The sequence below is a fragment of the Hypanus sabinus genome, chromosome 13 (genome assembly GCF_030144855.1).
Source record: "Hypanus sabinus isolate sHypSab1 chromosome 13, sHypSab1.hap1, whole genome shotgun sequence".
In the NCBI taxonomy this organism is placed as follows: Eukaryota; Metazoa; Chordata; class Chondrichthyes; order Myliobatiformes; family Dasyatidae; genus Hypanus; species Hypanus sabinus.
Genome location: NC_082718.1, coordinates 17,549,072 through 17,572,224, shown reverse-complemented (window position 1 = coordinate 17,572,224; position 23,153 = coordinate 17,549,072). Strand labels below are relative to the sequence as shown.

The window sequence follows — 23,153 nt, the reverse complement described above, 5'->3', positions numbered from 1 at the left end:
TTGATGTTTTTTTTTCAGGATCACTTGGCTCCGAAGTTCTTCAGTGTGCTGATCAAAACATGAATCAAAAGCGGAATTCCAGGGGTGGATAAGAATGACAGACTAGACGTTAAGGCTCCTTTTGACTTCCTAGCACTGACAAAACTGAAGCCAATATATATGAAGGGGAAAATGTTTCAATTACTACAATCCTACCTTGCACAAAGAAAAATGGTTGTGGTTATTGGAGGTCAAACTATCTCAAACCCAATTTGCCATGGCTTAGGAATGAGGTGAGGTGATAGAGAGGCATGGAAAATTAGCATGTTAAGTCATATGGGAATTTGATACAGCAGTACAAGATCATGCCTGGTTTGGATAAATGGGGAAGCAAATCCTACCACTGTGTCATTGAATCTAAGAACAAGTGGATGCTTGATATTTTGATCAAAAAGAAATAAATGCAAGAGAAAAACTTACCCAGGGAATAGCAATGGGAAAGATGGAAGCAATCAATCAGTGCCTTCAAAATGGAATTGAATACAAACTTGAAAGAGAATTATTTACAAGTCAATGTGGAAAGAGCTGGTGTAGACCTGATTATCTATTTGTCACCTTCTATGCTGTAACAATTCTCTGGGTACCCAACTACAGAGCTATGACTGTACGGACTGAAGCTGAGAAAAGGTTACAAAGTTGAAATTGGAGGGTCAGCATTGTGTGGACCCAAAACTTGTGTTATGTTAGGGATGAGGGAGTAGCTGGTTCTTTAAAATGGAGTCTGAATTCCAATGTGGAAATAAATAAAATTTAGGAGCTTGGTGAGAAAGAGACTGAGGTATGATATTTCTGCTATAAAGAAGCATTCTGGGAAAAGTAGGGTTTAAGTGAAGTGGAGGTGAGGTGACAGGAACATGAGTTGTAGCCCCTTTAAGTGTTTGCAGACCAAGTCAAAAGGAGTAGATGGAGAAACCAATTAGTGGTAAAATAGGGAGGAACTAGAGGGGAATGTTCTTAAACTGATTGCAAAGGTTGAAGTCTTCTTCACCTGTAACAATAGAGAAAGAAACTTAAACAAGAGTGATTCATTGTTGTACACACAAAATGTTATAAAAATAGTTTCCTCTCCCATCACCACACTTTTCATATTTTAACCTATACATTGAGCCATCAACCATCATTGTAGCAATTACGCACAGGTGGCAGGAGCAGAAAAAGAGGCTGCAAATCAAATTTAATGAAAGGTCATCAAGAACTTGCAAAATAAATGGCTTATCCTCATATGGATTTCCACATGCTTCATCTTACAGATGTTTCCATTAAGGCTTCATGTTGTACATAACACATAGATAATCAGAGGAGTGGATTCATATGATTGTTTCCATATATGAGGGTCGTTGATCTTTCCTGTCAGATATAATTTTATTTTTTGCTTTGAATATTAATCTAGAGCAGGTTTTTCATGTTCAGCTCAGTAACTCAAATGATTTCATTCAGTTATATATTAAGTAAGACCTTCAACATTTGAAACAATTTTTTGTTTTAATGGAATTTTTTTCCAACTGTTTCATTTTACATTCCAATTTTTTAAAAAGCTTGAAAATTCAGTGGAAGATTGAGTAGAACAAGACATCAAGTTTAGAAATAGTCAGGTTAAAAAAGCCTAAGTAAGCGAGAATTGTGTAAAATAAATCATAAAGAACTGCAACCTGTGACCCCTGAAATACCAGGGTTATAGCTTAGAAACACATACACTATTGATACAGCTCTAATTATAATTACAGTTTGTATGAAAACAATTTAAGATAATTATGAATTCTTCAATTTTTATAATCAGCAAAATAGAGTACTACTTTAAAATTTTTTTGATACTAAATGAATCAGTCACAGTTAAAGATTCAGTACACTTATTATAAAGTACTGTATATCTGGAATTCTAGCATTCATAGAATTCTGATCATTACATTTTCAGTTACTTTCATCTTCATCCATTTTGGTGACTAATAAGTTCCCTCGATCATCATATCCAAACCATACAGGAGGATTGTCATCACTATATTCCAATTGCTGGATATTTGTTGTTGCTTTGACAGTTTGCCTAAATTCGAGAAACAGAACATTTATTAGATGCGGTAAGCAAATTCTCCAGTGAAGATGCAGAGTACAAGTTAAAAGGTGGAGGACAGGTGGGTAAAAATGAATTGTATCTAGTGAAGCATATGTTTCATGCAGATCAGCACAGTTGCCCAAAAGCCCCATTGTGCTGGGTCGTAGTCTACTTGTTTCAGTATTTTGCACAAAATTATGCTTATTGATGGATATAGGGCTTTGCTCTTGCCTTTTTACAGTTCCCATAATGAATGCAGATGAAGAGGAACACTACATTTTCCTTTCTCCTTCCATATCCAATTCAATGAAATATTCAACAAATATTTCCTTTGATAAAATATTAAAAGCTACTTATTGCATCAATAAACACTGTTAAGACAGTTGGACTTAGGTAAATTGTAAGACATCTTGTGCTGTGACTTACATCCAGAAGTACTGGTTTGAAGCTGGCCATTTTTTTTTCCACATAAAGCCCCTCCAGTGCAAATCCTGTCGGGTTTTAAATTTGTCTCCCAGAAATTAATCACTAATGAAATGGCTAAAAGATAAGTATAACAACATCTGCTGAGGTTGAGAAGGAAAACAGCAGGTAAGTCCATATCATGAAGTGAATCTTGAAGCTTAAGATGAAAATATAGTGTAACATCTCAGTACTTCACATAAATGTCCGAAACTTCATTTTTTTTATTACCAACTCCTGGTACAGTACTAAAGAATTGGAACTTTAATTATTTGGGTTTGCCTTCATTGGCTCATTACATTGAATATCGTAGTTTTGCACATTACACTTCTTTAGTCAACTTTCTATCTCATTAATCTATTTGACCAGAGGATCTCCTCAACTTACCTCATAGAAACCTCTTTCACACATATAACTTTATCCTATCCTTCCTTCTTCTCATTTCCCCTTAATTTAAAACAAATCTGTTTTCTCCCTTTGCTAGTTTTACAAAACATTAACTCTGTTTCTCTTTTCAATAAAGCTGTCTGACCTGCTGAGTGTTTTCAGCATTTCATTTTTATTCTCTGCAATTTTTGCTTCATCTTACAAATTTATCCTTATGGCTTCAACATGTGCATTTTCATTGCTGGCCTCAAGAACCAGGAGTTTCTGGTTCAATGAGCAGACTTACCAGATATGTTTCCTTCTTTTCTACATGCTATATTCATAGCAAATATGATTTAACATTGCCCCAACTCTAGTGTGAACTGGAATCAACTAATTCTGCTGGTTTGTATCACTGCCCTCAGAGGGGCTGCTGATTCATGTCATTGCCTCACAGGGGCCACTAGTTTGTGTCACAGCACTCGAAAGGGCTGCTGGCTCAAGTTGCTGCCCTTGGAGGGGCTGCTGGTTTGAGTTGCTGCCCTTGGAATGGCTGCTGGTTCATGATGCTCTTGGAAATGCTATCAAAATTCTGAGATTTATGGAGTGGACTATAGCTCAAACTAACTGTAGTTCATATTAGCCTCTTTCAGTTCAATGTTTTTTTAATGTGTTCTCTCCCATTCTTTCTTGTTGCCACATGACGGGCTAATCTATTAGCTTTTGTGTGAGGGAGTGTTTGAGGAGGTTTGGGGTCTGCAATATTCTGTTTCTTTTTCTTTTCATGATGGGGAATTGATGTCATTCTTTCAACTACTTGTATGATTTTCTTTATTTTATGGCTATCTGGAGAAGACAAATCTTCTGTGTTGTATTCTGCGTACCTGTACATATTTTGATAATAAAATGAATAATGATACTTCACACCCTGTGCCAAGCAGTGACCCCAATCCACCTCAGAACTATGGAATGCATAGTACCTATAGATCAACATATTTATTTATTTGGAGTAATATAAAGTACAGCCCTTTGGCCCACCTAGTTCATGCCAAACCATTTAAAATGCCTACCCCCATTGACCTGAACCCAGACCTTAGCCCTCCTTATCCCTGCCATCCATGGACCTATCCAATCTTCTCTTAAACATTGAAATCAAGCTCGCATGCACCACTTGCACTGGCAGCTCACTTCACACTCTCACAACCCTCTGAGTGAAGAAGATTCCCTCGTGTTCCCCTTAAACTTTTCACCTTTCACCCTTAGCCCATGACCTCTAGCTGAAATTCCACCCAAACCCAGTGGAAATAGCCTGTTTGCAATTACTCTATCTATACCCCTCATAGCTTTGTATAACTTAATCAAATCTCCACTCAGTTTGCTACGTTCCAAGCAATAATCCTAACTTATTCAATTGTTCCTTAAAACTCAGGTCCCTTAGTTCCAGCAGCATCCTTATAAATTTCCTCTGTACTCCTTCCTGTGTGTATGTGACCAAAACTAGACACAATACTCCAAATTAGGCCTCACCAACATCTTATACAACTTCAACATAACATCCCAACTCCTGTTCTCAATGCTTTGACTTATGGTCAACATGCCACAAGCTTTATTTACCTGTACTACCACTTTCAATGAATTATGGACCTGTATCCCTAGATCCCTTTGTTCTACCACACTCCTCAGTGTCCTACCTGTCATTGTGTTTGGTCCTACCAAAGTGCAACCACTTGCACTTGACTACATTGAATTCAATCTGCCATTTCTCAGCCCATTTTTCCAGGTGGTCCAGATCCTGCTGCAAGCTCTGGTAGTCTTCCTTGCTGTCGACCACGGCCCCTATCTTGGTGTCATCCGCAGATATGCAGATCCAGTTAACCACATTATCATCCAGAAATATATCATTATCATTATATCTATATCATTGATATAGATGACAACAACAGTCCCAGCACCCATCTCTGTAACACTCCACTAATCACAGGCCTCCAGTCAGAGTGGCAACCATCTATAACCACTCTCTGACCTCTCCCACAAAGTGAATGTCTAATCTAATTTACTACCTCATCAAGAATGGCAAATGATTAAACCTTCTTGACGAACTTCCCATGCGGGACCTTGTCAAACGCCTTACTTAAATTTAAATCCATGTAGACAACATCCACTGACTTTTCTTCTTCAACTTTCCTGGGAACTTATTGAAAAAAACTCTATAAGATTGGTTAGACATTACCTACCACGCACAAAGCCATGCAGACTATCCCTAATGAGTCCATATCTATCCAAATACTCATATATCCAGTCCCTTAGATTAGCTTCCAATAATTTTCCCATTTCTGATGTCAGGCTCACTGGCCTATAATTTCCTGGTTTATTTTTAGAGCCTTTCTTAAACAGCAGAACAACATTAACTATCCTCCACTCTTCTGGTACTTCCCCTGTTGCTAAGGGTAATTTAAATATCTCTGCTAGGGGCCCGGAAATTTCTGCACATGCCTCCCACAGGATCCAAGAGAACAACTTATCAGGGCCTGGGGATTTATCCACCCTAATTTCCCTCAAGACAGCAAACACTTACTTCTCTGTAAGCTGAATAGGGTCTATAATCTCACTGTTGCTTTGCCTTACTTCTATAGAGTGTCATCCGAGTAAATACAGATGCAAAAAAAATCAATTTAAGATTTCTCCCATCTCTTTTGGCTCCACAAACAGTTCACCATTCTGATTTTCCAGACGGCCAATTTTGTCCCTTGTAATCCTTTTTGTTCGTAACGTATCTGTAGAATTCCTTAGGATTCTCCTTCACCTTGTCTGCTAGGACAACCTCATGCCTTCTTTTCTCTCTCCTGATTGCTTTCTTAAGTGTCTCTCACAGTACTTATTATACTCCATAAGAACCTCATTTGTACCTTTTTGTTTCCCTATCCGGGACCTCAAATATTTCTCAAAAACCATGGTTCCATAAACCTGCTACCTTTAACTTTTATTCTGACAGGCACATACATATTTCTACTCTCAAAATTTCCATTTGAAGGCCTCCCACTTACCAAGCACACCTGTGCCAAAAAAAAGTCTGTCCAAATCCACACTTGCCAGATCCTTTCAGATACCATTAAAATTGGCCTTTCTCCAAATTTAGAATCTCAACCCACAGACCAGACCTATATTTTTTCCATATTTACTTTGAAACTGATGGTATTATGATCACTAGCTGGAAAATGTTTCCCTGCACAAATTTTAGCCATCTGCCCTGTCTTATTCCCTAACAGATCAAGAATCGTGCACTCTCTCGTTTGGACTTCTATGTTAAAAGTTCAAAGTAAATTTTATTATCAGAGTACATATATATCACCACACCCAACCCTAAGATTCATTTTCCTGCAGGAATACTCAGGAAATCCAGAGAACAGTAACTATAACAGGATCAATGAAAGATCAACCAGAAGACAACAAACTGTGCAAATGCAAATATAAATAAACAGCAATAAATAACTGATTATGGAAATTTTCCTAAACACAACTCTATCCCATCTAGTCCTTAGAGGCTTGAATTCTTGGTTTGAGAGCCCTGAAGCAAAGGAAAAGGATGAGTTAGATGAAGATATTGATCAGGTTGGTTAATACATTGTAGACAGTTGAAGGACATGAAGGTATAAATTCAGCTACTTTATTTAAACCATGTCCAGCATCTTTGTTATGGTGATGTAAGGTTTTTATTCACTAATACTCTTGTAGGTTTTACTCACATTTCCAGGTAAAATAGCCGAAGCAGAGAAAATAGGAGCATGTGTACACCGTTCAACTACCTGGGCCTGCTCCAACATTCAAACACAATTGTAGCTGACCTGTGCCCTATTCAGTGCAGTTCTCCATTTATCTTGATCCCTTTGGCATCAAGTAATGAACCCACTTGTATATATTTAATAACATGATCTGAAGTACCTCCAGCAGTGTAGAATTTCACCAATTTGTCATCCTCTGGATCTAGAACATTCTTACCTTGGTTCTAAATGTGTGCTCTGTAACCTGAGGCTGTTTCCCCAGTTCTGTACTTTCCAGATATCAGAAACATCTTCCTTTTACCTAGTATGACCAGTCCTGTTAGAATTTTATAGGTTTCTATAAGATTCCCTCTCGTACAATTCTATGCTCAAATGAACATAGGCCTAACCAACCCAATCTTATCATACAACAGTGCTGCCATCCCAGAAATCTGTGTAGAAAACCTTTGTCATGTTCCCTCCTTGACAAGAATTTCCTTTCTCAGTTAGACCAAAAATACAGACATAATGTCATATTTTATCTCACCAAGGCGCAATCCACCTCCAGCAATACATCCCCACTCTTGTCTTCAAATTCAAAACAAAGGCCAACATACTATCTGTTCTCCGAATTGCTTACTACACCTAAATGCTTGCTTTCAGAGTCTGGAGTACAAGAAGGAAATCAGGTGGCCTTAAAATAAAGCCATGAAATGACCTTGTCAAGCAGGATTAAATAGAATTCCAAGGCATTTTACATTTAAAACAGGACTGTAACTAGGGAGAGGCTAAGAACACTTAAGGACAAAGGATGGAATTTTTGCTTGAATCCAGAGAAAGTGGGCAAGGAATTAATAGGTATGACAGTGGGGAGGCTTGTGCCTGTGATGGAAATGTATTAGGTACACCTAAACACCAACGTTCAAAACTTAAAAGTAATTTTATTATCAAAGTGTATATATCTCACCGTATACAACTCATAGATTCATTTTCTTGTGGGCAATCACAGTAAACGCAGGAAACACAATAGAATCAATAAAGCACACCCAACCAGGTGGGTCACAGGTCAATAAGGTGGCTAAGAAGGTTTATAGAATACTTGCTTTTATTAGTCTAGAGGTTGTGTTGCGACTTTATAAAACTTTGGTTAGGCCACATTTGGAGTATTGTGTACAGTTCTGGTCACCCATCTATAGAAAGTATGCCAAACTTTGGAGAGGGTGTAGAAGAGGTTTACCAGGATGCTAACACGAGGAAATCTGCAGATGCTGGAAATTCAAGCAACACACACACAAAATGCTGGTGGGATGCAGCAGGCCAGGCAGCATCTATAGGGAGAAGCACTGTTGATGTTTCGGGCCGAGACCCTTCGTCAGGATGCTACCTGGTTTAAAGGGCATGTGCTATCACAAAAGAATGGATAAACTTGGGTTGTTTTCTCTGGAGTATTGGAGGCTAAGGGGAGATCTGTTAGAGGTTTTCAAGATTTTGAGAGGCATAGATAAAGTGGACAGAGAGTATCTGTTTCCCAGGGTTGGAATGTATAATACCAGAGCGCATGCATTGAAGGTGAGATGGGGTAGATTCAAAGGGTATGTGAAGGGTAAGTGTTTTTACTCAGAGAGCCTTAGATGTCTGGAATACACTGCTTAGTATGGTGGTAAATACCTCAGAGGCTTTTAAGAGATGTTTGGATAGGCATATGGATGCAAGGAATATGGAGGGATATGTTCAACATATGTATGATGGTGTAGGTAGGAGGGATCAGTGTTTGGGTGTTTTTGATTTGCTTTTTGGTTGGTTCGCCACAACACTATGGGCCAAATAGCCTGTTCCTAGGCTGTACAGTTCTATCTTTTATAACACTCATGTTGTTGCAGCTTCCTTTTTCCAATTTATTACCATTCTGTTTACATAGCCAAAGCAGATAACCTCACTTTAATCTATGATAAATTGCGCCTACCAAGAGTCTAACTTACCTCTTTGTCTTGGTGTCCTTCTCACAGCTTACACTTCTCCACCCACCCCCACCACTACCCCCTGTAACCCCTTCTTCTCCCCAAGCTGGAAATGTTACATTTATTTCCCCCATCCAAATAATTGAAATATATTTTTAAATGGAAAAACCTCGTGCCTTTCAAAACTATATACTGCATTTGTTACCAAGCACTCATTTCACAGCAATACAATGCCAATTTATGATGTTAGTTGTGTATGTTAGTTGCCTTTACAACTGGTTCAAATTTTCCTTCAATTCTTGTCTTTGAATCCACTGGCTCATTTAAGAAGTTTGCACAATTGATGCACATTAATGAATCTCATGGTTCCCTTAAGCAATGTTTGCAAGTGCTGTTGTGCAAATTAGAAACACAAGAGGTTCTGCAGATGGTAGAAATCCAGAACAACACACACACAAGGAACTCAGCAGATCAGGCAGCACCCATGGAAATAAGTAACTAGCCAAAGTTTTGGACCGAGATCAGTCTTCAGGACTTGAAATACCAATTGTTTATTCATTCCCATAGATGCTGCCTGACCTGCTGAGTTCCTCCAGCATTTTGTGTGTGTTGTGCAAATTAGGGGACTCCATTTCTAAATCTCAAGTTTTGTAATTTTTCAACTTGTACTTGTTACTGTTATTGCAATGTCATTCACTGATCAATTTTTCCCTTTCTTTGATTTTAAATGAAAACAGCAGAATGAATGGTTCCCTATAATAATTGCTTCTTTCTTATGACAGAGGCAAGTGGCACACTGCTTGGAGGATTCAATGGATAATAGGTGATAGAACAAATTTTAGAGGAGGAAAAGCAGAAATATTCATTAATACTGTGAATGGCATTTTTAAACATATTGGGAATTGTGGTAAAGAAAATTATAATAAAAATATTAGACATTAGCTGCGAGCTAGAGATATTACCTTACCATGTAGGACTGGATGTGAGCATTGATAAGATGAAGGTATTCACAATGAAGGAGCATCAATTTCTGTCCATTGAATAGAATACTTGTTTTGGGTAGTACAAGGAGAGCTAAACATGTATATTAAATTCATATGTATGATGATAAACTTAGAGGTTAGCAACTTTAAGTCATCGCTTTCTGGAACATAGTATTGAATCATGCGGTGGGTTTGAATTTCCTCAGAGCTTTAAAAACAACAGCTCAGCAATTTCCTGATAGGAAAAGATTCGTAATTATGGATGGTAATAAGAGGGTTAGCTGTGATTAGAAGGATATATGAATTCCTGTGGTGTCCTTGAATTCTTCGTTGTGATGTGAAATTAAAAATATATTTGTATTTGCTAAACTTGGCTCAAATATTGTTGTTCTTCCAAACAGAAAGTATTACAGGACGAGGGTTGAATCATCAGATAAGAAGGTAAGCAAGTCCATATTCATAAACTGCTTAAGAAATGGGTTTGCTGGACAAGATGGTTTCTTCCCTTCCATTTCATATTTGGCTGTTTGTCGCTTTATGTCAGAATCAGAATTAGGTTTATTATCACTGGCATGTGACGTGAAACTTGTTAACTTAGCAGCAGTTCAATGCAATATATAATACAAAAGAGAAAATAAGTAAACAAATAAACAAAAAAAAAATAAATAAATAAGTAAATCAATTACAGTATATGTATAGTGAATAGATTTAAAAATGTGCAAGAAACAGAAGTACTGTATATTTAAAAAGTGAGGTAGTTCCAGGGACTCAATGTCCATTTAGGAATCGGATGGCAGAGGAGAAGAAGCTGTTCCTGAATTGCTGAGTGTGTGCCTCTAGGCTTCTGGACCTCCTACCTGATGGTAACAGTGAGAAAAGGGCATGCCCTGGGTGCTGGAGGTCCTTAATAATGGACGCTGCCTTTCTGAGACACCAGTCAATGAAGATGTCCTGGGTACTTTGTAGGCTAGTACCCAAGATGGAGCTGACTAGATTTACAAACCTCTGCAGCCTATTTGAACCTAATGATAAACTTCTCAAATTGCCTTCCTTAATAGCAGTTCACATAACAGCTAAGAGTTATTGCTGCATTGTAAAAACAAGTGCAAGTTACTATCACTTCTAGAATTTAATGCCCAGGCATGCACCGAACGAAGATCAGCCCTATACCCTATTATCATCCTGCAATAGGAATCTGGAGAAAAATCTTCACTAAGTATAAGGGATGGACTACCAAATATCACTATTTTTAGTAGAATGAACATAAAGAATGCTACAATAAAGGAGCAACCATGAATGGAGGTAAAACTGTTAGCTCCCATGCAAGTCCTCCTCAAATTGATTAGACTATCTCAATTTTAACTTCACTTGCTTATCAAGAATGGATTAAAGCTAGATTAAATTGGTTTACTATCTTTGGTTGCTGCATTCTGCTCAGCAATATGTCAGGTAAACTTTACAGTAGATTCAAAAATTAAAAGTCACCTAGCATTACTGGTGCCACCACACTGAATTGACAAAGGCCCACATGGTATAAATCTTAAGAGCTAAACAATTTTAGGAGACAGAACACCCAAAGAAAGTGGTGCAAAATTATTTTCATATTGACTTGTAGGTTAAGTCAAGCAGGAGTGAAAAGCCTAGGTCCCGGAAGGAGTCTCTGGATTCTTAGATGATTGGCCATCCATTTTCTTTGGTTGTCAAAGTCATTGCCTACAATTGAGCCTATATTGAATCATCAGCAAATATCTGAGAGTCAATTTATATTCCCCCCTCCTGTCTGCTTCTCCCAAAGCCAGGTCTGCAAGTTTCAGGAAGGAAAAAGTTCTATATGGTATTTAAAAATCAGAATGACTCATACCACTAAGTGAGCATCTTGTGGGTTCTCACTACACTCCCACCTATGGACTTTTCCTAACCCACTGAGGTTGTTCCATCAATCAAGCGAGTGATAGAACAACTTTGAGGGGTTAGGAGAGGTCAATGGCTTCCTCTTTGACATTGCAATGTTTTGTATGTCACTTAACTAACTAACACAGTGTCAGTTTTCCTCAATCTGTTTTCAAAAATACTTTCAAAAAGACTGTCTATTTGACCCACACCCTTCCTCCACCCCTCCATACTTCCATTTTCAAAGTGTTCTGAGGTCAGTTGCAGAAATAGATATTATTGTTTGTTGTTCCTTTCTGTGCCATGTGGCACTCTGGTGGCAACCTTGCCATTTCTTTAGCATGTTTTTTTTTAATAAGGCCAAGTTGCTAACTCGACATTCAACCCAGCACAGATTTGAACTCAGGACCACTCGCCTCGAAGTCCTCTACACCACCAGCATTATTGTTTGCAATGCCCTTTTGTAGATTGGGCAACTGGTCAAACTCACAGAGATTCTATTTTCAGGTTGGGTAATTATTTACTTTGATTTTGTTCTCTGAATGTATGTATAAGCACAAGGAAACACAAGACTTGAATAACCCTTGCAAATATTATACTTACTTTGTGATCTGTGAGCAATACAGCATGTTGAGGATACGTAGCTTTTTGCAGCCTTTCTTTAAGAATGGAAATATTGAATCAGTAAGCTTGACACAACCTGAGATATCCAAGAAGTAAATATAATGGCAAACTCCAGCCAGGTATTGTATACTTAAGTTAGTAATCTGATGGATCAATAAATACAAAACAAAATATAAAATCTCATTTTGTAAATGCAGCATTTTGTTAAAACAGTCAGCACAAAACTCCCCAAGGGACTAATTTACTATGACTATTAGCCTAGATTGTGTACTCATTTCTGACAATGGAAGATAGGGGAAGGGATCCAGTGTTAGAATCTTTGGTCATGGTATGGTAGGCAAGGAATATTAGGGCTGTAAATATTTCTGATCCTCCCAGTCCAAAAACAGTGGCATAAAAACATTTTCTATAATAACTGAAACTGTTTTCACTTCCATTATTGGTCTTGGAAACTCATCATCCAAACATATAAATTAAGAGCAGGAGTAGGTCATATGGCCCCTCAACCTTGCTTTGCCATAGAATAGGTCAATGGGTAAATTCACTATATCCTCAAATCTGCATCTAAACTAATTAAGGTTACATTTCAGCAACTTGATTATCAACAATGTATCTACCACAAAAACAGAATGCTGCAGGATCTCAGCAAACGGTGTAGCATCTGTGAAGTAAAAGATGCAAATTGAGTTTTCAGATATATATATATATATATCTATGTCTACCTTGAAAATATTCAGAGTCTACCTCCATCAGCCTTTGAGAAAATTAGTTCATAAGATTCATGACCTTATGAGAGAAACAAAATTGTCTAGTTTGTGTCTTAAATGGTGGGTCTTAGGCCAGATGGAGTTCTGTGACTAGTGATGTTCCATTGGGATCTATACTGAGACCTCTGTTGTTTGTCATTTATATAAATGATTTGAATGAAGATGTTGTAAGCTTGCAGATAACACAAAGATTGATGGTGGATTGTACAGAAGATTGCCAAGGGATACAGTGGAATATAGATCAGTTACAGATATGGGCAGGGAAATGGCAGGCAGAGTTTAATCTAAGCCATTGTGATGTGCTACACTCTAGAAGATGCAAAGTAAAGGGAAAGTAGTTAATGGCAGGATCCTTAACAGTATTGATGAACAGAAAGATCTTCAAGTCAGGTACATGGTTCCTTATAAGTGGCTGCACAGGTAGGTAAAGGAAGACATATGGCACATACTTGCCTTTATTAGTTGAGACACTGTGTTTAAGAGCCCATAAGTTATATTATAGCTTTATAAAACTGTAATTAGGCCACTTTTAAAATATTGCATTCAATTCTGTCTGCCTCGTTATAAGAAAGATGAGGAGTCTTTGGAGAGGGTGCAGAGGTTTACCAGGACAAGTGCCATAAAAAGGGATGAACAAGCTAGGCTATTTTCTCTGGATCAGAGGAGGCTGAGGGAAAATTTGATAGTGGTTTATAAAATTATGCAAAACATAGATAGATAGCCCCAGATATTAATTGTCTAGAATTGGAGGGCAGGTATTTAAGGTGAGAGGAGGGGTCTCTCTTGACCCCCTCTCTCTCATCCAGGACATATACCAGAAGCACTGCATTTGCAGAGCCCTCGGCATTGTCAAGGAACATTCCCATTCATCTGACAATCGTTTTGACCTCCTACAGTCAAGCTGAATATAAGAACAAGGGCTGTTAGGCTGGGAAACAGCTTCTTACCCCAGTCTGTGAGACTTCTGAATATCCTACTACCTCCCATTGCATATTATTTATGACAGTGCTAGTAGTATCATACTGTTGTATATTTAACCATATGTCATTTATGCACTTTTACACCTTTGTCTCAGAGGGACGTTGTTTCATTTCCCAGTATATATGTGTATATGGTTGAATGACAATAAACTTGAACTTGAAAGTACAAAGTAGATGTGGAAGGCAAGTCTTAATTTTAAAACAGAGAGTGGTGGAGGTCTGGAATGCACTGCTAGGTGTGGTGGTAGTAGAAGCAGATGGCATAGGTGCATTTAATAGACTCTTAGATAGGTAAATGAATATGCAGGAAAGGGATGGATATGGTCAATATGTGAAGAAGGAGGAGTCATTGGTTGAATTAGTTCAGCACAACATTGTGAAATGAAAGGTGTGTGCTGTACTGTTCTATGTTGTGTGTAAATAGATGTCTCTTAGTCTTAGATGCTCCCACATGAGGAAATATTTTTTCCACTATCCGTTCCATCGAAACCTCTCAGATCTTATATGTTTCAACCAAGTCCCCTCACAATTTTTTTGAAACTTTAGGAGATACAGCCTAGTCTGCCCAAACTTTCTTCATAAGACAACTCACCCATTACTGTAATACTCAGCAGGCGAGACAACATCTGTAGAAGGACAGAGTTAACATTTCGGACTGAAGATTCTTCATCAGGGTTAACTGTGGTATTTCATTATCAGAGTTATTCTCTTTGTCCTATCCATCCCTCTCCCATCCTCTACACCTTAAAACTGACTTACATTCTCAATTTTTCAGTTCTGGTTGAAGGTCTTCAAACTGAAATGTTAACTCTATTTCTGTTTCCACAGTTGCTGCCTGTATTGCCAATATTTTTAATTTTTTAAAAGATTTCTAAAACTTTCAATTTAAAAAAAAGGATCTAGTGCTTTCCCAACATATATGACAGATAAACTCTTCTCAGGCTTGCAGCAGGTACAGGTATCCATTATAACTGACATTTTGTTGACCAATTCTGCCACCTTCCATCAGGGAAAATGACAGAGTTTGTTATCGAAACATCAGCTATAATTGATACCTGTACCTGTCTGGAAACCTGGGAAGAGATTATTCTTTCAATTTTTATTTAAGACTTCCAGGATCTGCAAATTTTTCTGTTTCAAGCCATAAAAGTTATGTTAGCTTTCCTAATCATCAGCTGTATTTTCATTTAGATTAAATTTCTATATTACATGCTTCTTTTAATGAGGAAGACTCATTCAATTGTAGTAGATTTAATGGTACACGTGCAGCTTGATGGGAAGAGGCAGTTTAAATGGTTTGCATTGAGTAGATGAGCCAAAGGGCCTGTTTCTGCATGGTATTTTTCTATGACTCTATAAGTGAGCACTTGTGGTACAGAATTCCAACAATTCAGAACTTTTTCAATGTCAGTGTATCTTCTCATACAAGTCCTTATGCTTGGCTTTGAAACTAACACTAACCACAACTCTTCAGTATTTCTAATGTCAACACTTCTTAGAGCCTTATGTTGTACTGAGAACAACCTTCATTCTTCTAAGCTCCAATGAATGTAGTCTTACTGTGCCCAATCTCTCTTTATAGGCCACTCACTTCTACCAGAGGCCCACATGGTTAAATTGCACTCCACTGTCAGGTCTTTGTTTCTTTGATAAATGGAAACTAAAACTGTATCTAGTTCTTCAGGTGTGGTGCTTACAGAATCAAATATTCAACCAGCTGGTTCTGGTTTTCTCTTTCTATTTTGCCTGGCCAGTTGTGTTTTCCAAGCATGTGCTGTTAATAGTGCAAGGATGTGGATTGTCAGGAACAAGGGAGTTCTACTATTCATGGCATTTTGGTTGCCACAAAATCCAATTAGGTGGGATTTCTGACACCCATTCTGTAGATCTAGAGCACTGGGGGAGGACCAAGGAAATTCCAGGACATGGATGTACCTTCTGAACATTAAACCAGTGCACTTTGACATTTTCAGAAAGATCTTGACAAAACTAGTGAGGGAAATATTCAGTGGGCTATATTGGAAAATAGCAAATATAATCTATTTAAGAATAAGAGAGAGGTAAAGAAACCATGGATCTGCTAGCCTGACATTAACAAAAGGAATCTGCTGAAATCTATTATCATGCGGTAGCAGTGCATTTCAAAAATTATAATAAGATTGGTCAGTTAACATGGACAAGGTGCCACAGAAGAGATTATAAAACAAAATTAGAGCACATAATATTGTAGTTAATATACTGGGGTGAATTGAGTATTGGTTAATAGGCAGATAAGAATTAGCAGGTTAGGACATCAATACAGTATATACAAATTTGCTAATATAAAACTCAATGTGGTATTTGAAGAGATAAATTGGCAGGAGACTAAATTAGCAAGGACATGGAAGATGGAAATACACTCAGTGGCCACTTTATTAGGTGCATCAGTACATCTGCTCATTAATGCAATATCTAATCAGCCAATCATGTGGCAGTAACTCGTTGCATAAAAGCATGTAGATATGTTGGTTTCAAATGGGATATTTTGAGAATCTTAGAAGTTGTTCAGACCAAACATCAGAAAGGGGAAGAAATGTGATCAAAGTAACTTTGACTGTGGAATGATTGTTGGTTTCAAAAGGGATATTTTGAGAATCTCAGAACATGCTGAACCAGTCTGACCATTCTCCTCCAACCTCTCCCATTAACAACGCATTTTCACCGACAGAACTGCTGCTCACTGGATATTTTTTGCTTTTCACACCATTCTCTAGACACTCTAGAGACTGTTGTGCTTGAAAATCACAGGAGAGCAGTTGTGCATGTGCCTAATAAACTGACCACTGAGTATACTTGGACATACTGCAAAAGTGGCTTTATTAACCATTTACATTTTGTTGAAATACTTAATGATTTGTTCGAGCTAATAGTGTGTAATAATTTATATTGCAATTACTATACTTCAAACTTGTGTGTAGCTAGTCTTCTTTTCTTTAGCCTGTCACATAAAAGCACTGAATGTTGTTATGCAGGCCCAAAGTGTATAAAGATTTGAATTTAAGCTACATGCTGACCAGCTGCAACTTGCTCTAAATGAAGGTTAACAGCCTTGCTAGAGATTAGAGAACTAAATTTCAACTGGCCAAGAATAGCATTGGAAGTGACTTGCGATCAGGCTAATTATGTGACCTTCTTGGAAACAATTGTTTTACTTAAGAAGGACAAATAAGGAAAGAATGCAGGAAAAAAGAAGTGGGTATGAAAAACAAAAAGGTTTGTTCAACCTCCTAAGTGTACCTTTGGACATCCAGCGATGTTCAATGAAATGAGCCTTCGGCAACAGAAAGCCAGAGTCTTTACACTCTTATCAGACACTGAGAGGCAATGAGAGATATCCAAGTATTCCAGATTGTGCATCTTATGGTAGAATTTCTTGAACAGAAAAATAAAATTTTTTTCAATATTTTGAACATATTCCACAGGCATTTGAACAAATTACAAAAATTTGCTACATCCAGAGCCGAGAAAAGAACACAGTGCTAAAGTAAATAAAAATGACCTGAATATAAACAACACACACAAAATGCGCGCCAGGCAGCATCTATAAGGAGAAGCACTGTCGATGTTTCGGGCCGAGACCCTTCGTCAGGACTAACTGAAAGGAAAGATAGTAAGAGATAAGACCTGAATATACTCTGTTCAAACTCAGTTTGAGAGTGTCACCTGGCAGAATTATGTGAAGTTGCCATTATTAGGGAGAAGGTGCTTAGGAAACTGAAAGGTCTGAAGGTAGGTAAGTCACTGGACTAGATGGTCTACACTTCATGGTTCTGAAAGAGGTAGCTGAAGAGATTGCAGAGGCATTAGTAATGATCTTTCAAGAATTGATTCTGGTGTAATTCCAGAGAAATGGAAATCTGCAAATGTCACCACTCTTCAAGACGGGAGAGAGATAGAAGAAAGGAAATTATAGGCAAGTTAGTCTGACCTCAATGTTTAGGAAGATCTTGGAGTAGATTGCTAAGAATGTGGATTCAAGGTACTTGGAGGCACATCATAGAATAGGCTGTAGTCAGTATGGTTTCCATCAGGGAAAATCTTGCCTGACAAATCTGTTGGCATTCTTTGAAGAAATAACAACCAGGATACACAGCAAAATTGGTGGATGGTGTGTACTTGGATGTTCAAAATGCTTTTGATAAGTTGTTAAGAGCCCATGATATTACAGGTAAGATTCTAGCATGGGTAAGCAGAGGATGATTGGCAGGAGGCAAAGAATGTGTATAAAAGGATCCTTCATAAACAAGAGAAAATCTACAGATGCTGGAAATCCAAGCAACACACACAAGATGCTGGAGGAACTCAGCAGACCAGGCAGCATCTTTGGAAAAGAATAGTCAATGTTTCGGGCCGAGACCCTTCGGCAGGACTGGCAATTATTTGAAATTAACGTTTCAGGCCGAGACAAGGTTCCACAGATGAGGCTGCTTAACAAGCTACGAGCCCATGGTATTACAGGAAAGATTCTAGCATGGATAAACCAGTGGCGGATTGGCAGGTAGCAAAGAGTGGGCATAAAGGTAGCCATTTCTGTTTGGTTGCTGGTGACTAGTGGTGTTCTGTGGTCTATGTTGGTTCTGGCTCTTTTTATGTTATATGTCAATGATTTGGATGATGAAATTGATGGCTTTGTGGCCAAGTTTATGGTTGATACAAAGATAAGTGGAGGGCAGGTAATGTTGAGAAAGCAGAAAGGTTGCAGAAAGACTTAGATTAGGAGAATGGGCAAAGAAATGGCAGATTAAATAAAATGTTGGAAAGTGTATGGTCATGCACTTTGGTAGAAGAAATAAAAGTGTAGACTATTTTCTAAATGGAGTGAAAACACAAAAATCTGAGATGCTGAGACTTCAAAAACCACATGTAGGATTCCCTGAAGGTTAATTTGCAGGTTGAGTCAGTGGAAAGGAAGGTAAATGTAATACTAGCATTCAATTTGAGAGGACGACAATCTAAAAGCAAGGGTGTAATGTTGAGGCTTTATAAGGCACTGATGAGGCCTCACTTGGAGCATGGTGAGCAGTTTTGAGCCCCTTATATAAGAAAGGATATATTGACATTGGAGAGGGTTCAAAAGAGGTTCAGGAAAATGATTCTAGGATTGAAAAATTACCATGTGAGGTGAGCTTGATGGTCCTGGACCAGTACTCAAGGGAATTCAAAAAAATTTCAGAGTATGCTATCAAGGGTTGAAAGGCCTCAATAGTGTGGATGTGGAGAGGACGTTTCCTATGGTGGGGTATTCTAATACCAGAGGACCCAGCCTCAGAATAGAAAAACGTCCATCTATAATGGAGATGAGGAGGAATTTATTTAGCCAGAGTGCAGTGAATCTGTGGAATTTGTTTCCACAGGCAGCTGAAGAGGCCAAGTCATTGGGTATATTTAAGGCAGAAGTTAATAGATTCATGATTAGTCAGGGCATGAAGGGAAACAAGGAGAAGGCAGGAGATTGGGGCTGAGAGGAAAATGGAACAGCCATGATGAAATGGTGGAGCAGTCTCGATGGGCCAAATGGCCTAATTCTATTCCTGTATCTTATGGTTTTATGATCTTAAATATCATCCAAGAAGCTGACAAATTTAAATTTGGTTAATTAAATTAGTCTGAAATCTAAAAATAGAATTTGTAATGGTTATTGTGTAAGACCACTTAACTCCATTGAAGATAGGGTGTCATTCTTATCAATTCTAGCCTAAGTGCAAATAAAATCCATTTCAATCTGGGTGACTACTAACTATCTTGTGAAAGTGTGAGGATGTCAGATAAATCCTTAGATATGGAGACCACTACAGTCACATGTTACAGAAAAACCTGTCCTTTGACACAGCCATTCTGCAGGTATTTATTTGAAAGCTATTTCAATTGCTATTGCTGTCATTTGTTGCATGTAATCACCACTTTTGGGTTGTCTTATTTGCTGACCTGGTTTCACATAAAATTTACGGATTTTAAACCAACGTTTTCTAATTCTCCACACACGAAGCTCCCAGATCTGTTTACATTTAAATTGTTTCTTTACTACTTTCAAATGCAGATACTTTCAGTGTATATCAAAGCAACTGAAGAATGTAAATTTAGTTAATTATTATTTTCCTCTAACAAAATGATCCATATCCAGTAGTCTCCTTGGTTCATTCTTAATCTCTATTCCCCTCCAAATCTTATCCAATACTTCAAACAACTTTCAAAAGAGTAGAATACTCAAAACAGTACATAAATAGATATGAAAAGAGTGGTTTCTGAAAGTTTAATTAAATCCAACTATTGGGAAGAGCAAGCAACACACACAAAACACTGGTGGAATGCAGCAGGCCAGGCAGCGTCTATAGGAAGAAGCACTGTTGATGTTTCAGGCTGAGACCCTTCGTCAGGGCTAACTAAAAGAAAAGATAGTAAAAGATTTGAAGGTAGGAGGGGGAGGGGGAAATGCGAAATGATAGAAGACCCGAGGGGGTGGGGTGAAGCTGAGAGCTGGGAAAATGATTGGCAAAAGGGATACAGAGCTGGAGAAGGGAAGGGATCATGGGACAGGAGGCCCAGGGAGAAAGAAAGGCATGAACATTGATTTCTCTAACTTCCGTTAATGCCCCTCCTCCCCTTCTTACCCCATCCCTGATTTATTTATTTTTCCCCCCTCCTTTTTTTTCTCTCTGCCTGTTTTCCATCTCCCACTGGTGCTCCCCTCCCCCTTTCTTTCTCCCTAGGCCTCCTGTCCCATGATCCTTTCCCTTCTCCAGCTGTGTATCCCTTTTGCCAATCACCTTTCCAGCTCTTAGCTTCACCCCACCCCCTCCTGTCCTCTCCTATCATTTCATATTTCCCCCTTCCCCTCCCTCTTTCAAATCTCTTACTATCTTTTCTTTCAGTTAGTCCTGACGAAGGGTCTCAGCCTGAAACGTTGACAGTGCTTCTTCCTAGATGCTGTCTGGCCTGCTGCGTTCCACCAGCATTTTGTGTGTGTTGCTTGAATTTCCAGTATCTGCAGATTTCCTCATGATTGGGAAGATCAACAGTGTGAGGGAACAAATTGTTGCAGGGTCACAGTTGGGGTGAAGAATACTGATTAATTAATACTGATTTGGATTTGGATTGTCATATTAGTCAGTGGTGTAAAATGACAGATGTGATTGCAATACATAATGCATTATGGGGAAACAGCCACATCATGGGGCCGAAGATATACTACTAATCTTTTTCAGACTGGCAAGAAACAATTCTGCTCTTCTTAGCCTACAAACATGAATTTAACTTTGTGCCAAATGTCCCAAAGCCTGAGAAGACATACTGAATATAATTTAAAGTTTAAATGAGATTAGAATGAAGGCATGAAATCTCTTTGCTACAGTTAAAATATTCTGTGGGACAAACAACCTCCATTAAAACTGAGAATATTGGTGTTTGGAAATAATTTGGTTCCTTTTATAGATTTTCTTTGCATTTTTTTATCCATAATACTTTCTTAGTTCATCCATGTTTAAATTTGAGATTCAGCCTATCATTTTAATTTAATTCTTAAACATCCCAAATGAGCAAATTTAATTCTACTGTTGTGTGGTTACACAAGGAAACTTCAAGTTCTGGAAAATATCATCCCTTACTGCAAAATGCACTCTTTCAATTAATTATATGGAAAAGTCTGTTTTTCATTCTAAATTAGAAGAGTTGATCTGTCCTATAAATTTAATTCAGATGATTCTTTTTACCGTTTTTCATTCTGTCTTTAATAATGACAAGTTCCAGGTTTTCAAGATATTTGGAAATATTGGGATTTTTTTTCATCTTGGTTTCTGTTACAGATTTTGAAACAACCATCTATGTTTACTTCAACTGTGCAGTTTAAGCAAAGATGTTTGCTGCCAAATCTTTACTTTGATATTTCACAATAGGAAATGAAAATCATGCATGTGAGAAAAGAAACAATAGTGAATTATTGTGTATAGTGCTCCTGTAATGTCCAATGACCAAGAGCTGAATAAAAAAAAACAAAATGAGAAAAGAGTGATCAATTCAAAAGATGTTTTGGATGCTAGGGAAGAAAGGAAATAGGTGATAACATTGACAAACCCTGAATAATTCCCTAATCTTTCAAAGTTCTCTCATTGCAAGAACATTTCCTTTAGACTGGAAATTACACAAGAACTTGCTAGCTAAAATCATCAAGGGAGGGGAAAATTGTTACTCTCACATTTATTGGGAAGTTACAAATCTCTTTGAGTGGCTGAGGCAATTAACTATTTCTGGCTGATCAGAGATAAGCCGTTTATATTTGCAATATATTTGGCTGTTGAAAAATTTTGTCAGTTTTAAGAGGTGACTAAGGTGATTTTTAGATTTCTCTCAAAACAATACCACTCAAATGTGGAGATCATTGAAATAATATCATATTGATCCAGTTAGGAAACTGCAGCAGGAGATGTAGATTACATATCCAACATTCTTGTTCTCAGTGGTAGGATGTGATTAGTGGTGACACTGATTGATGTGCATTGAGACTATTTCCTACAAGGGAAACAAGGATTTTGGGGGGAGTGCAAAAATGTGGTGTAAAGGACAAAACTGGATCTTAATGAATGGTGAAGTACTGGTTTTTTCCAAATTGGTCTACTCCAGCTCTTTTTTCTTATGTTACTGTTTCTAATAAAGACTTAATGAAAAAATGGAACTATCAAATCTAAATTTTCCAAATAAAGAGATACTTGGCGTTGTAAGGAATATTGATAAAACTACAGCTATAAGTGTATATAAACTAAGGTTGTATTTTATGACATTTGCAAATTAAGTGGGTGGGGGGAATGACTGAAATTTTGAATATTTTGGTTTAAAACATACTGTCTCTAGCTAGCCCATGAGGTATACATTATCATCAGTAATGCAGGTCAGCTCATCTTTCAATAATATGCCTGTACATTGCAATGCATAAGTAAGAAATGAACTGCAGGTCAGATGCTGTAGTCTTGATACTGAGCACAAATATACTAAATAAAGGGAATAGCTTTTTAGAAGTAGTGTGACCCCAATCATTTGAAAGGAATCACTGAACTTGGTTAAAAATGTGTGCTCAGATTTCCTTTATTTTTCCATTTTTAAAATTTCATTTTAAATTCATTTCTAATGGCTTAAGCTATTATATGTAGACTTTATTTTTAATTTTTAATGTGTTTAATATTTTAAAATAATTTAAATTTATTTAAAATGTTTTAAATTATCCATGATAATTATTCATTTTAGAAGAGTTCA

The 23,153-nt window shown here is 37.7% G+C and overlaps 1 protein-coding gene across 3 annotated transcripts in view; it reads right to left on the bottom strand.

Annotated features, from left to right (window-relative positions):
• Positions 1–1,457: 1,457 nt before the first annotated feature.
• fbxl13 (F-box and leucine-rich repeat protein 13) overlaps positions 1,458–23,153 on the bottom strand; it is a 181,690-nt gene continuing 159,994 nt past the window's right edge. For 2 of the 3 annotated variants that reach the window (XM_059987207.1, XM_059987208.1), the window contains 3 exons: positions 17,151–17,285; positions 12,107–12,270; positions 1,458–2,077 (listed from right to left, as the gene is read on the bottom strand). In XM_059987207.1, the coding sequence (XP_059843190.1) occupies positions 1,948–2,077; positions 12,107–12,270; positions 17,151–17,285 (429 nt within the window). In that variant the 3' untranslated portion in view covers positions 1,458–1,947. The remainder of the gene's footprint in view (positions 2,078–12,106; positions 12,271–17,150; positions 17,286–23,153) is intronic. The other variant, XM_059987209.1, reaches the window with a different exon arrangement.